Source organism: Podarcis liolepis (genome assembly GCF_965112155.1).
Source record: "Podarcis liolepis genome assembly, chromosome: 4".
Lineage (NCBI taxonomy): Eukaryota > Metazoa > Chordata > Lepidosauria > Squamata > Lacertidae > Podarcis > Podarcis liolepis.
Window position 1 is genome coordinate 50,364,055 of NC_139558.1, and position 12,365 is coordinate 50,376,419.

General features: G+C 42.9%; 2 protein-coding genes across 2 annotated transcripts in view; one reads left to right on the plus strand and one right to left on the minus strand.

Annotated features, from left to right (window-relative positions):
* The window catches only part of ICOSLG (inducible T cell costimulator ligand), a 25,686-nt gene extending 18,565 nt beyond the window's left edge, over positions 1-7,121 (plus strand). Inside the window, exons 8-10 of the mRNA XM_083498453.1 lie at positions 1,368-1,448; positions 3,992-4,142; positions 6,928-7,121. The gene's annotated coding sequence lies outside the window, so the exon portion shown is untranslated. The remainder of the gene's footprint in view (positions 1-1,367; positions 1,449-3,991; positions 4,143-6,927) is intronic.
* On the minus strand, positions 2,961-12,143 carry GATD3 (glutamine amidotransferase class 1 domain containing 3). The gene is given in 8 exon segments (XM_083498474.1): positions 2,961-4,364; positions 6,827-6,983; positions 8,142-8,234; positions 10,303-10,422; positions 10,811-10,924; positions 11,153-11,205; positions 11,757-11,937; positions 11,939-12,143. Coding segments are annotated over 8 exon segments (918 nt in total). The 5' UTR covers positions 12,010-12,143; the 3' UTR covers positions 2,961-4,235.
* Positions 12,144-12,365: the final 222 nt, after the last annotated feature.

Here is a 12,365-nt window from a genome sequence, read left to right on the forward strand (position 1 = left end):
AAAGATACCATACCATTTGAGGTAGATGGTCTTATTTTTATGCAAAAGGGGAATCTTTGCAATAATGAGAAGGAAACTCCGAGGGGGAAGCAAAGGGTATTTGGAGTGGGGGGCCGAGAGAGGAACTGGTTTTACTCCCACCAGCGTAAATGATACTAAGGAAACGGAATTTGATTTCCCTTTGTAAAAGGGAACTATCATATTTCCTCAGCAGAGAGGATATCTGAGTTAAAAAAATTAGGTCATGAGATTCCAGGAGTAACCTATTATTAGCACATACATTTAACAAAAATGTTCTGAAAATTCCACTTGCAAGTTGCAACTTGGGGAGTCCTGGTGGTGCACCAGATGATATCCTTCATAGTTTAGAGTACCAGAAGCGTTTTCAATATAAAGACATTTTACAGCCCCCTCACCATCTTTTTTGCACAGACCCTAAATGGTTGATGGGTTGTAAAGTGTACAATCAAGCGTGCAGCTTCAGTTATTTGCAGGTACTAGTGGGCATCATTTTACCTGCCATATTTCTTAGGGGCCATAACTTTCCCACAGGTCCTAATGAGGAAACATCTTTAGTATTAGTATTTAACAGTACAACTTGCCCTTACAGCTATGCTCCCATGCACTGACTTTACAATATTTTAGCTGTTATGGGGAGATATTTGTGTTTAGTAGTGTAGTGTTCTGTGCACTTAACCTGAGAGAAAAAAATAACAGATTGAACATAGTGGGACTAATTTCCAAATAAGCATGCAGAGGAGTACACTGCTATTACCATAATGCAAGGATGGGGAGAACCTACTGTTTTTCAGATATTGTTAGACTCCCATCAGCCCCAGCCCCAAAAGGCCAATGATGGGAGTCCAGCTTCATCTGGAAGGTCTCAACTCAGCCAACCCTGCAGTAACAGGGTTACATATTTAGCAATGATCTTTAAAGTTAGATCTAAAGTTGCCCAATTTATTCAATGGTGACTAGCTAGTCTTTTATGTATTGTATGTGTATGGATTATTAATGTATTTGGATGACTGTATGATTTTATTGTTTAAGCTTATGCCAATAAAAGCTAATAACAATAGCAACATAAAACTCTTGATTCGTTAAGAAGCCCTATAGTATTTTTGGCTTTTTGCCAATTCTAATCTACAGTGTTATTAGGTAGGAGTAGACTCTATTGTCATGTGGTTTGAGCTAATCACTATGTGCTTTCAAAAATTAAGCAATTGTTGAAAATGAATTACAGTAAGAAAAGGGCTTTGGCTTAGCCCACCACCACCATGTAGAACCTCGGTGACATAAGCTACTTACTTGACTATGTCCAGATAATATGGAATAAGATACATTTGACTACTTACTTGTGGTGACAGGTTGTCAAGACTCTTAAACAACATCTTCGCAGAGGCTACTTGACAGTGCATCCCAACAGGGCAGAGTAACCTAATTTCTGAGTAAGTAAGCACCAACCTTTGGTTTTGACTTTGTAGCTAAATATACTGTGAGTTTGGCGCAGTGGTGATTGCAGAAGAATTTTGAGTACATTTTGCTGCGGATGGTTTGGTTCATGAGAGCTTCAGTCACTGGTTTGCACACAGCCTTCAGACTCTCCAGGTACCTTCCCGATACCAAACTTTAATAATTTCAGGGCACTTACCACACACCCAGTCATGTTATGTTACACTGAATGAGACCATGCCTATATCTGATTTCTCAAGGGATATACAGTGGAACCTTGGTTCCTGAACTTAATCCATTCCGAGAGTCTGTTCGATTCCCGAAACAGTTCGGGAACTAAGGAGTGGCTTCTGATTGGCTGCAGCAGCTTCCTGCAGCCAATCAGAAGCCGCGGAAGCAGTGCTGGGCGTTCAGCTTCCAAAGAACGTTCAAAAACCGGAACAACTGCTTCTGGTTTTTGTTCATCCAGGAGCTGGAACATTCGGCTCCCAAGGCGTTTGGTTGCTGAGGTTCCACTGTAACTGGTTTGAGGAAAGAGAAATTGACCCCAGCAAGTTACATTTTTAAAAAATAAGAAAAGCTGTGTAAGCTGCTCAGCATCAGTGAGAATCATATATAACCAGAGTTGATTGCATTCATGTTCTTAAGATTCACAGAACCAGAGGAAGCTATTTATCCATCTAGCCCAGTATTGCCTGTTCTGACTGGCAACAGTTGCTCTAGGGTCTTAGGTTTTCCCCATCACCTGCTACCTGAGCCTTTTAAGTGGAAATGCCATGGGTGGAACTTTTCTGCCTAAGTAGCACATTGTACATGTATGTAATGGTGACTGAAAAGCCCGTTCTAACTAGGTCATGATGTAGCTGCTGCTGCAGCCACCAACTATTTTCTAAGATGCATCATGTACGTGTATGTAAAAGGAGTTTAAACACGATATTCTACTTTGGAGATACTGGTCTCCTTGATTTGGACTCTGTCCATATATACAGTGGCACAATGTGCAAGGTCTACCTGTTTACCAGCCAGTATCTGACTTTAAAGCATGGAAATCCCCAGAAAATTCCCTTAAGCCAGATTGTCAAAAGTTCCTCCATGCAATGCACATGGGCAAGTCCCATTCTGTAAAAAATTCCTTTCCAGACAAATTATAATCTCGTATATGGGAACAGTGCCAAGTTGTGGCATTGGCAGCTGAACTAGTGAAGAGTTTATCCACATAAAACCAATAAATTGCTGTGTCTTGAGTGCTTTCACTTGATTGTGGATATTTCAGAAGTACAGGATCAGGTGCCACAGTGCAGGAAATTCCTCTATGCAGTGGGACTCTAGAAATCCATCCCTAGTCTAATAAGTATCATTTTCTTAGAATGGAGCTATTTGCACCATCTTGTGGATGTAATTATCCACAACAAACCTGTTAAGTGTGGACCTTGTTCATGTCTACCATATGCACATGACACACAACCTCGGTGGGCAACACTCCCTAGATACATGAAGGAACAGAGATGTTGCCCACACATATGTTTAATACGGAAGTGGGGGAATACAGTATACAAACGTAGAGCACATTTATGCAACAATGCGTGGAACTGCTTTGACGAGTGCTTGAACTGGATATTAACAAAGGAAAGTGAGCTCACTATTTCCTGTGACATGTTTAACTATTACCTAACAGACACAGCAACAAATATTGCTTACTTCTTCTGTAGAGGAAAGATGCTGATTTGTTGAAAACACATAAAACCTGGGAGTCCTTTCCCAGCAGAGCTGCTGCTATCTTGAAATGACAGCTGGAACCTCTCCCAAATAGGAGGCTGGGACTTAACTTACTCATGAGTAAGGATAATGACCTGCCACAGAAAATAACAGGGTGGAATGCTTATTTAATTGTGGTCAGGGCAGCATGTTTGAAATGGGAATATTAATCGTTAATGGAACTTTATGATCAGCAAACTGATCCCAGTAGTTGCTGAACTTGTGGGTGGAAATACAAGAAAGCTAAACAAATCAGAGAAATTTAAAACCATGATGTGACTGAAATCAGCTGGAAAAAGTTTCCTTCAAGGAGGAAAAAAAAAAGTGAGATGTTGGTTATGGCAGGGTAAAAACAAAATGTACAATAGGAGTCATCTTCTGTTTCCACAATAATCAGTCCAATTAATCATGAGACAAGATAGTTGGCTGTCAAATTATGATTTAAAGCTAACGTACTTGTTAACTTCAGCTAGCCCTGATAAAATAAACCATGGATTCATTCCAACAAAATTGTGAGGACATTTATTTCCTTTATTTATTTTATATTATATAACTTAAAACAAATCCTTTTTATTTTGTGGTTTCTTTAGTAGTCTTCTCCCCCAGTTTCAGAATTCTTGATTACATGCTCTCAATGTCCAGGTATACATTTTCAGAAGGTAGGAATTTATTTGGAAACATATTTTATGCAATTAGAATAGTCTCTGAAAAGGCTTGATAAGCGATTGGAAAGATTTGGAGAGGTTATGATGTAATTGCTTTTATTATTCCATTATCAATTCAGATTTGTTAAACAGTGACCATCTCCAGAATTAGTTGTCAGATACACTGTATGACGATGTGAAGACTGTTGCTGAAATACGGAGGGGATGCATGATTCAACCGGCCTGAGCTGCTTCAGTGCTGAAAATTACACACGCCATTCCAATACAATCGTAAGCATTCTTAGAGGCAACTCCTGTGCTAGGTCGGCGTTATAAGGACCATATTTCCTAAAGTTATTGTCACTGATATTATGGGTATCCACTTCATTTGCCTGTAAGCTTCAATACATTTTTTACCATGGCTCCAATGCCATCATAAATGTGATGCAATTCTGTTTCACACATAAAGGCTGGGGTAGTTACAACCTTGTGGTTTGTGTCCACATGGGCCTCATAGAAGACAGTTAAGGAAAACACAGGGACTAAGCCAAGTGACAGAATAAACAGGAATATGCCTTTCTGCCTCACAAACCTTTATATAGTTATACATAATGACAGCCACCTAAATGTTAGGTGCCTGTCAAGAAACTAACCACACCGTTAGCAAACACCTAAAGTCAAGGAAGCAATCTCTCAACCTTGTGTGTCACTCTGACCCCACTTAATAACCTGGTAGCTAAGATGGGAGTCCTGCATGCCATTTGGGAATCCCTGAGCTTATGATCAATTTCTGCATGGAATTCAACCACAAAGTGGCACTTTCTTATCACTTTTATGTGACTACTCATTTTGTTATTCATGTCTTGAAAAACATAGATGCAGCCATGCAAAATGTGATGACTAAAAAACAATGTTTTATCATAGTTAAAATTCAAATTTACTTCGTTAGTATTGTGTGACTTTGCATAACTTTAGGATGAATGACAGAATGATTAAAGGGACAGCAGACTCAGCTCTTTACTGTAAACTTGGTGGCTTCATTCAGGAACAAACCTGGGTGAGCCATGTGGTACAGTCACAAGGAGATCAGAAACTGCTTACTTTTTAACTAATCACATTATGTCTGACTGTATTTTTAGCCCTATAGGACGCACTTTTTCCCCTCCAAAAATGAAGGGGAAATCTGGGTGTGTCCTATGGGGCGAATGCAGGCTTTCGCTGAAGCCTGGAGAGCGAGAGGGGTCGGTGCGCACCGACCCCTCTTGCTCTCCAGGCATCAGGAAGACATCCGCAGCCTAGGCAGCCCTGCAGGAGGTCCTGCAGGGCTGTCTATGCTGCGGATAGCAGCCTGCTGCCCAGCGCGAGGGGCGCCCTGAAGCAGAGCGCCCCTCGCGCCGGGCAGACATCCACAGCGTGTGGAGCCCTGGAGGAGTTCCCCGCAGGGCTCCCCACGCTGCGGATAGCAGCCTGCTGCCCGGCGCGAGGGGCGCCCTGAAGCAGAGCGCCCCTCGCGCCGGGCAGACATCCGCAGCGTGGGGAGCCCTGCAGGAGTTCCCCGCAGGGCTCCCCACGCTGCGGATAGCAGCCTGCCACCCGGCGCGAGGGGCGTCCGGGCAGACATCCGCAGCGTGGGGAGCCCTGCAGGAGTTCCCCGCAGGGCTCCCCACGCTGCGGATAGCAGCCTGCCGCCCGGCGCGAGGGGCGCCCTGAAGCAGAGCGCCCCTCGCGCCGGGCAGACATCCACAGCGTGGGGAGCCCTGCAGGAGTTCCCCGCAGGGCTCCCCACACTGCGGATAGCAGCCTGCCACCCGGTGCGCGAGGCGCAGAGCGCACCGGGCAGACATCGGCCAGCCCCACAAGCCTGGGGGACAGCAGGGAGGCGCAGCGCCACCGTCCCGCTGTTCCTCAACCTGGTTCGGTTTCCCCGACCTGGTTTTGGGGGGGAAATAAAGGGGAATTTTTTCCCCCTTTATTTCCCCCCCAAAAAAAACTAGGTGCGTCATATGGGACGGAGCGTCCTATGGGACGAAAAATACGGTAAGTAGCCCCGTCACCAAAGTCACATGGCTCTTCCTGCCTCCTTCACATTAGGTCATAACTTTCCAAGTGGGATGCGTGCTCCATGCATGGATAGCATAGTTATTTAGAACCCTGAGAGCTTCCAAAATGTTCCTTGTAGCTGTGCCAGGGAACAGTGTGTGAGCCTGAGGCTCACTTATTTAACACTAAACCATAATTTAGTATTACATTGGAATGAGGCCGGTTACATTGCTAGAAAGCTTTTCCTGGGTTTACAAATTTGTTTCGAGAAATAAAATAAAAAATCAAAAGGCTAACACTGTAACTGAGAATGTGATCTAACATATGTTCAGGAACTGTATAGAACAGTGCTGGGCAACTTGTGGATCTCAAGATACTGTTGGGACTCCAAACAGCACCAGTAGTCTGGGATGATGGGAATTATAGACCAGGACATCTGGTATTCACATTTAAAACAGTCTCTTATGTTAGAATTTTGATAAAAAGTTTAATGGTTTTCCTAAAGCAAATGTTATCCTACTTCTGAATTGAACATACTAAGGCTGAAGTCCTAACCCTATTTCCTGGGATTAAGCCCCACTAAATTAATTAAGGCTTACTTCTGAGCAGACATGATTAGTATTGTGCTAGATCATAACTAATTATCAGGGTTTTAGAAAGCCAAGGAAGATGGACATGCAGTTTATCAGCTAATCCAAATATATCACAGAATGCTTTCCCGAAAGCTCTTCAATTCTGTACAAAAATGTACATCTCTGATGTCTTATCACACTTAACCTCCTAAACCCATATACACTTAAGGAGAAAGAAAACCCTGTTATTGGTTTCAGTGCAACTTGCTTCCAAACATGTGGCTCTTTGGGAGTAGCAGGGGGTGTGGGGAGGGGAGAGGAAAAGACACTTAAATTCAGCCTTCATCCAGCAAAAAAGGATATTGTTACTTCTTTAATATGGTGTTTTCCACCCAGTGCTTTAATGGCCCCAGCAGTTCCAGCGTAAGGCCACTTACCACCTTCTTCTTCTTCATGTCCCACAGTGACTTCAGTACCAGGAAGAACCTTTGCAGCCAAAACGGGTGAAATGCAGCACAGACTGAAAAAAAAGGTGGACAGAAAACCTTCACTTAGGTTCCTCCATTGATGATTTACTGTATTTACACCTCCCTGTTCCTTTGCTTATAAAGATTTGGCACACCCTCAAAAATAAAAAAAGTTACTAAACTGAGTAAAAGCCTTATTAACCATTACACAGCAATGGGAATTTCAGTCCAACAGAACCAGGAAAAGAAGGCAAGGGCGGAAAGTAATCTCAACAAAATCCTAAAAGGAATAAGGTAACCTTAGACTTCTAAAATGCAGCTTTAAAAAAAAAAAAAAAAGTAACAGCCCTTGGGAGAGGCAAAATAGTCCAGGGACAGGATTGCTGAACCTTTTCACCTCTCAAAATTATGCCTTCTCCAGCTGTTTCCTCACACACAGCTGATAACAGGGGGAGGACACTCTTGAGTGGAAAAACACCCAGAGGAGAAAGTGTTAGGCAGTTCCATCCCATGACGCTTTTCTGTTCCTTGTGGCAGCTGCCCAGAATGCTTCTCCATAAGAAAAGGAAACACACACACACACAGAAATCATTAGAAATTGTATGCTGGCTGTTCCGGTCCTGTAAGAGAGGTGGAAGATAAAATCTGGGTGCTGGGAAAGCTCATAGGGGACCTTAAACAGGAAAAGTTGTGGGCTGTTAGCAGGACAGAAAAACAGAAGCAAAAGTGACAAGGAGTGTGAAAGATCAGAAACACAGTTTGAAGAAGGTCTGGAGGCAGAAGGAAGGAGGACAGGGAGGCAGGAAGGTGAGAACAGGGACCTCAAACAAAAGTGTGTTGCTACAATGTCTGAAGGAAAGAAGAGGTAGAGAGACACTGGACTGGGGAGCATTGGTGTGCTGTACAGGTACAGAAACTAGCACACCTTTTGAGTCATGTCCTGCTTGTGAGATTTCCAAATGCTGCCATTGTAGGAAATGGGATGCCCGGCCCATCAGGGCTCCTCTTTCGGCTGATCAACTGAATAGGCCCTGCCCAACTTGTGATCCATTAGGCCGAAAGCAGCTAACCATCACCTACTGTGTGGACTGCCAATGCTTGACAACCTCGTTGTGCCAGGCAGCCAAAATATTTGTGGCTGGTGGGCTGAAGGCAGGTCGGTAGTGTTCCATACAATATGAACAAATACTCCCATCTTATAACTTACACACCCAATGGGTTTCCCAGCTTTGTTGAAATCCTTTAGCACACGTTCAACTTCTCCATTCACTTTACAGTCTTTTCCATCCACTGCAAACGTAGACCTTAACACAAGAATGAAAGACCCATAAATTGTAATTTTCCATTTCCAGAGGTACACCACGCTTAAAATAAGTAAAAGGCCCTTCCCTGTCTCTTGAAATACAATTTAAACTACTCAAAGAAAGAAAGCAATCCCCACTTCCTTTCAACTTCTGCCCTAGCTCACTGGCAGAGCATCATATTCGCATGCAGAAAGCCACAGGTGCAAATCCCAGCATCTCTAGATAAGGCTAGGAATATCTCCATTCTTAAATTCTGGAGGTCTGCTACGAGTCAGTGTGGACAATGCTCTGACTCAATATAAGGCAGCCTCCAAGATTCTACCCTTAAACCCCACCTAAAAAATAGGGCTGTGAGGCAGGAATTATTTATTCATAAAAGCAATTAATATCCTCTGCCTTATTGCAATACAGAAGCCAAGACACTCCTCTGCTTCAATACTGAGGAAAGAGGGCAATAAATATGGCCACTCCCTCCTCAGGAACACTAGATGCAAGCTATATTTTTGGTAACTGTTTTAGTGTTGGTGTAAACCAGAGGTGGCTAACCTATGGCCCCTGGAGTGCTATTCAACTCCAGCTCCTATCAGCCCCAATCAGCATGGTCAATAGTGAGGTATGATGGGAGCTGTAGTCCAGCAATATCGGGGGGGGGGGGAGACAAAGGTTTGCCATCTTGGTATACATGCACAGCCATCATATGAAGGTTGTTTAAATCACCTGTGCTGCCGATCCATTTGCGTGCTGTGACTCACAGAGCTGACTGGGCAATTAAGTAAACACAAACTTCTTTCTATGGGTGTACATAATGGCCCACCACAGAACAGTTTGAAATTTGGTTCTCAGATTTGTGCTGGTCAATTTCTTTGGCAGATGAACAGCTGGATAACAGCCAAGAGAAGGAAGCACCCCTTCCTTCAGACTTTATGTAGTTCCCTCCCTGGTTGCTCCTCTGAGTCTTTTATAATCATTTTGCTCCAAGGTTCCAATCATAGTCACAGAGCAAGTGGCAAAGTTTTTGAATACAGCTATCCTTATTGGACCTCTTTAAGATTGCCTGATAGTTTAGTATTTTAAGTCTGCTTTTTTTATCTGTATCAACATGTATTTTTATTAATTTTATCAAGTGTAATTTTCAATTGTTAAAAAATATTTTAATAGTCTATTGACTGCTAGTAAATAAAGCCACCCACACTCAGTGGGTGAATTTATATACGTGGGGGGGGGGGGGAGAGTTGGATTGCTTAAATGCAAAACAGATGCAAAGATAAAGCACTAACAAAAATTCCCAAGGCAAAAGTTATACAAGGCATCAGTACTGTTTCTGTAATACATGAGAACCATTCTAGCTCCGATGCTGCCAAGCCAGCTTGAAAACATATTCCTCTCAAGCAGCAATAATGCAATAAAGCTTCATTGTTTATTTTCTTATTCCATTAGTGATCCACAGACTCAGCCTTAAAAGACCTCTTTAAAATATTTTGACTCCCCCCAAGGGAAAACAGGCATGCAAATAAGTAACAGATTGCTTCAGTCTTCAACAACTGCCTGCAGCTGCAATCCTTCATGCAATTCCACTGATTTCAGTGGCCCTTAAACATAAATGGCAGCATGCCAAGAAAACACCACCAGGAAGAATAATTATTACTTCTTAATAATTATTGTACTTATATCATAATGTTGTACGTTTAACATAGTTATCTGAGTGGCTCACAAATATAAAATGGCACATTAAAATAGTTTATAATTTTATCTTTAATAGTTTCAGCATCAAGATTTCCATACAATGCGGCATAAAACTTAAGGCATTTTTAAAAATAAAACTTTCGATTCTGTTTTTCAACATTAGACTGGGGCTTGATTTGGCTGTAAAAATGGTATGTGTATTTTTCTGGGGCATCAACAAACACACAACAATGAAAATATTTGTCCTTATGAAACAAGAAGCCTGAACGAACGCATCTGGAAAATTGTATTTCTTAATGAACTATAACTTTCCCACAGCATCTCTTAAGAGTGGCTAATTATCTGGAATTTAACAATTGCAATAGCGTATAAATTCAGAACTCACAGATTTTTGGCCGCACCGAAGCCTCCAGGAAATATCACAGCATCATGATCCTTTGCAGTAAGTTTAGCCAAATCTGCAATTTTACCACGAGCGATCCTTGCCGATTCTGCTAAGACATTTCTTAAAGAAAAGTGGTATAAAGTGAAGAGCAGAAGTTGACTACATAGACATAAAAGGAGCACTATTAAAGGACCCCAGGAAGTAACAGCCTGAGATTGATAATTTAAAGTTACTGGACTTATTGGTAAAGTATTTAATAAAGTACAGTCATACTCAAATGGTTTGAGGGCAATATACAGAACTGTGATCCAAATACTGGGAACACTATTTACATATAACTCTGGGTGGGAGAGACAATCTAGAAAACTGAGGTTTAGATGAGACCAATTCAAATAGTGAGGGTAGCCAGCTTCCCACAGAGTATCAATAGATGTATGTGTATATGTGTGCACTGGATAAATATAAATCTAGATATATTCATGTAGCTTGTCTTAAAATATGTTCTTACCTTGATTCACCCTCAGCTGGCTGTCCTTTGCTATGATCGATAACGTGCATCTGAGAAATATCTGGGGCATACATCTGAACACTGGCTCCTTCACGGCTCAAATGGACCAATATCCTACAAAATACATAGATATAGGAGATGAAGTTGCAAAATAAGCACAACATTACACTGAAATTTACTTCATATCTTGGTAGAAACTATGGGGGGGATAGGGTATGACGCTCCAAAATACTCAAGGAGAAGCTATCTAACAAAGAAATACTGCCTACGTAATTGGACTGTTTATCAATCAATTCAACTGTTGATCATTTGGAGACCCAATGATTACACAAATACACTTACGCTGAGGCTTCATGGATTTCAGTACCATCATAAACACCACATCCTGATAAGACCTGCAAAAAGAAAATCAGCCTAGTGATTTCAACATCACATTTATTTTCCCAGTTCACATACACAGAGGCAACAGTAGTTTCTTGTCCAACTCAGTTCATTATTTCCAGAGTGACTCTGTTCGTATGCTTTCCTTACTGCAGCATAAACTTTCATGGATGAAGTGTTACTCTTGAAGGTCCCACATAAGAACACTTTGTTTCTATAGACTGTCTAAACTCCCAGGGAACAATAGTAAATTGTATTAAGATTTCCTTCTCCAAACCTCTTCCCCCCCCCTCAAAGTCAGTCACCGACTAGGGCACAGAAGTTTTGTTAACGCTCAACTGTCTGCAACGTTCTCCAAATTCCCCCATAGGTGGCAAATGCTTCACTCGGGACCCTTACATGAAACCATAACAGAAGTCTGAACTGTTACTCTCCACTCCACTTTTCACTGCAGCTGTAGTAAGTCTTTATGAGCCTGGATATGGTTTTTATGAGCCTGGATATTGTTATATATTTCAGCATGAGCACGGAATGGAAGGGGGCGTGCGCTATAAAATATAACTACCGTATAAACAAAGAAAGCCAATACTATACAGTACTGATCTGCGGCCGCAATTCTCGACACTACTGAACCCAGCGAAACTTGCTTCTGAGCTGTAATAATTTTACGTGTAGGGAATTGAGCAGAATTACGATAAGAGCCAAAGAAAGGCAGCAGAAAGGAAGAGAAACCAAACGAGGTATCTCGTTCTCGGAGCTGCAGCTCGACCCCGACCAACTGCCTCCCTTCCAAGGACGCCAACTTTCCACTCCGCCATCTCTTTTTCCTTGGCGGCCTTTCCCCCGTGCCTTCATTAACAGCAAGGCAGGAGGAGGCAGTGCAGCACGTGCAGCTTTGCCCAGGGCTGCAGCTGCCGCTCAACCTGCTGCATTTCTGCCTGTGTGCCGCACAGCCGCCGAGGGGGTGGCAGGGAAAGGTGGTAGTAATTTTCCACGAAGCTCTCTCGCCTGTGGAGGAGCAGAAGCAGCGGCCGCCGCCCCTTAGGGCGCAACGGGAAAGAAGGCGCTCATCCGCTCACGCTCGGCTGGCAGCCGGACTCACCACAGCGACTCTGGCCCCGCGGAGACGCTGCGCCGAGCAATGAAACCCCGCGGCCGGGAGCCCCCTCAGCAC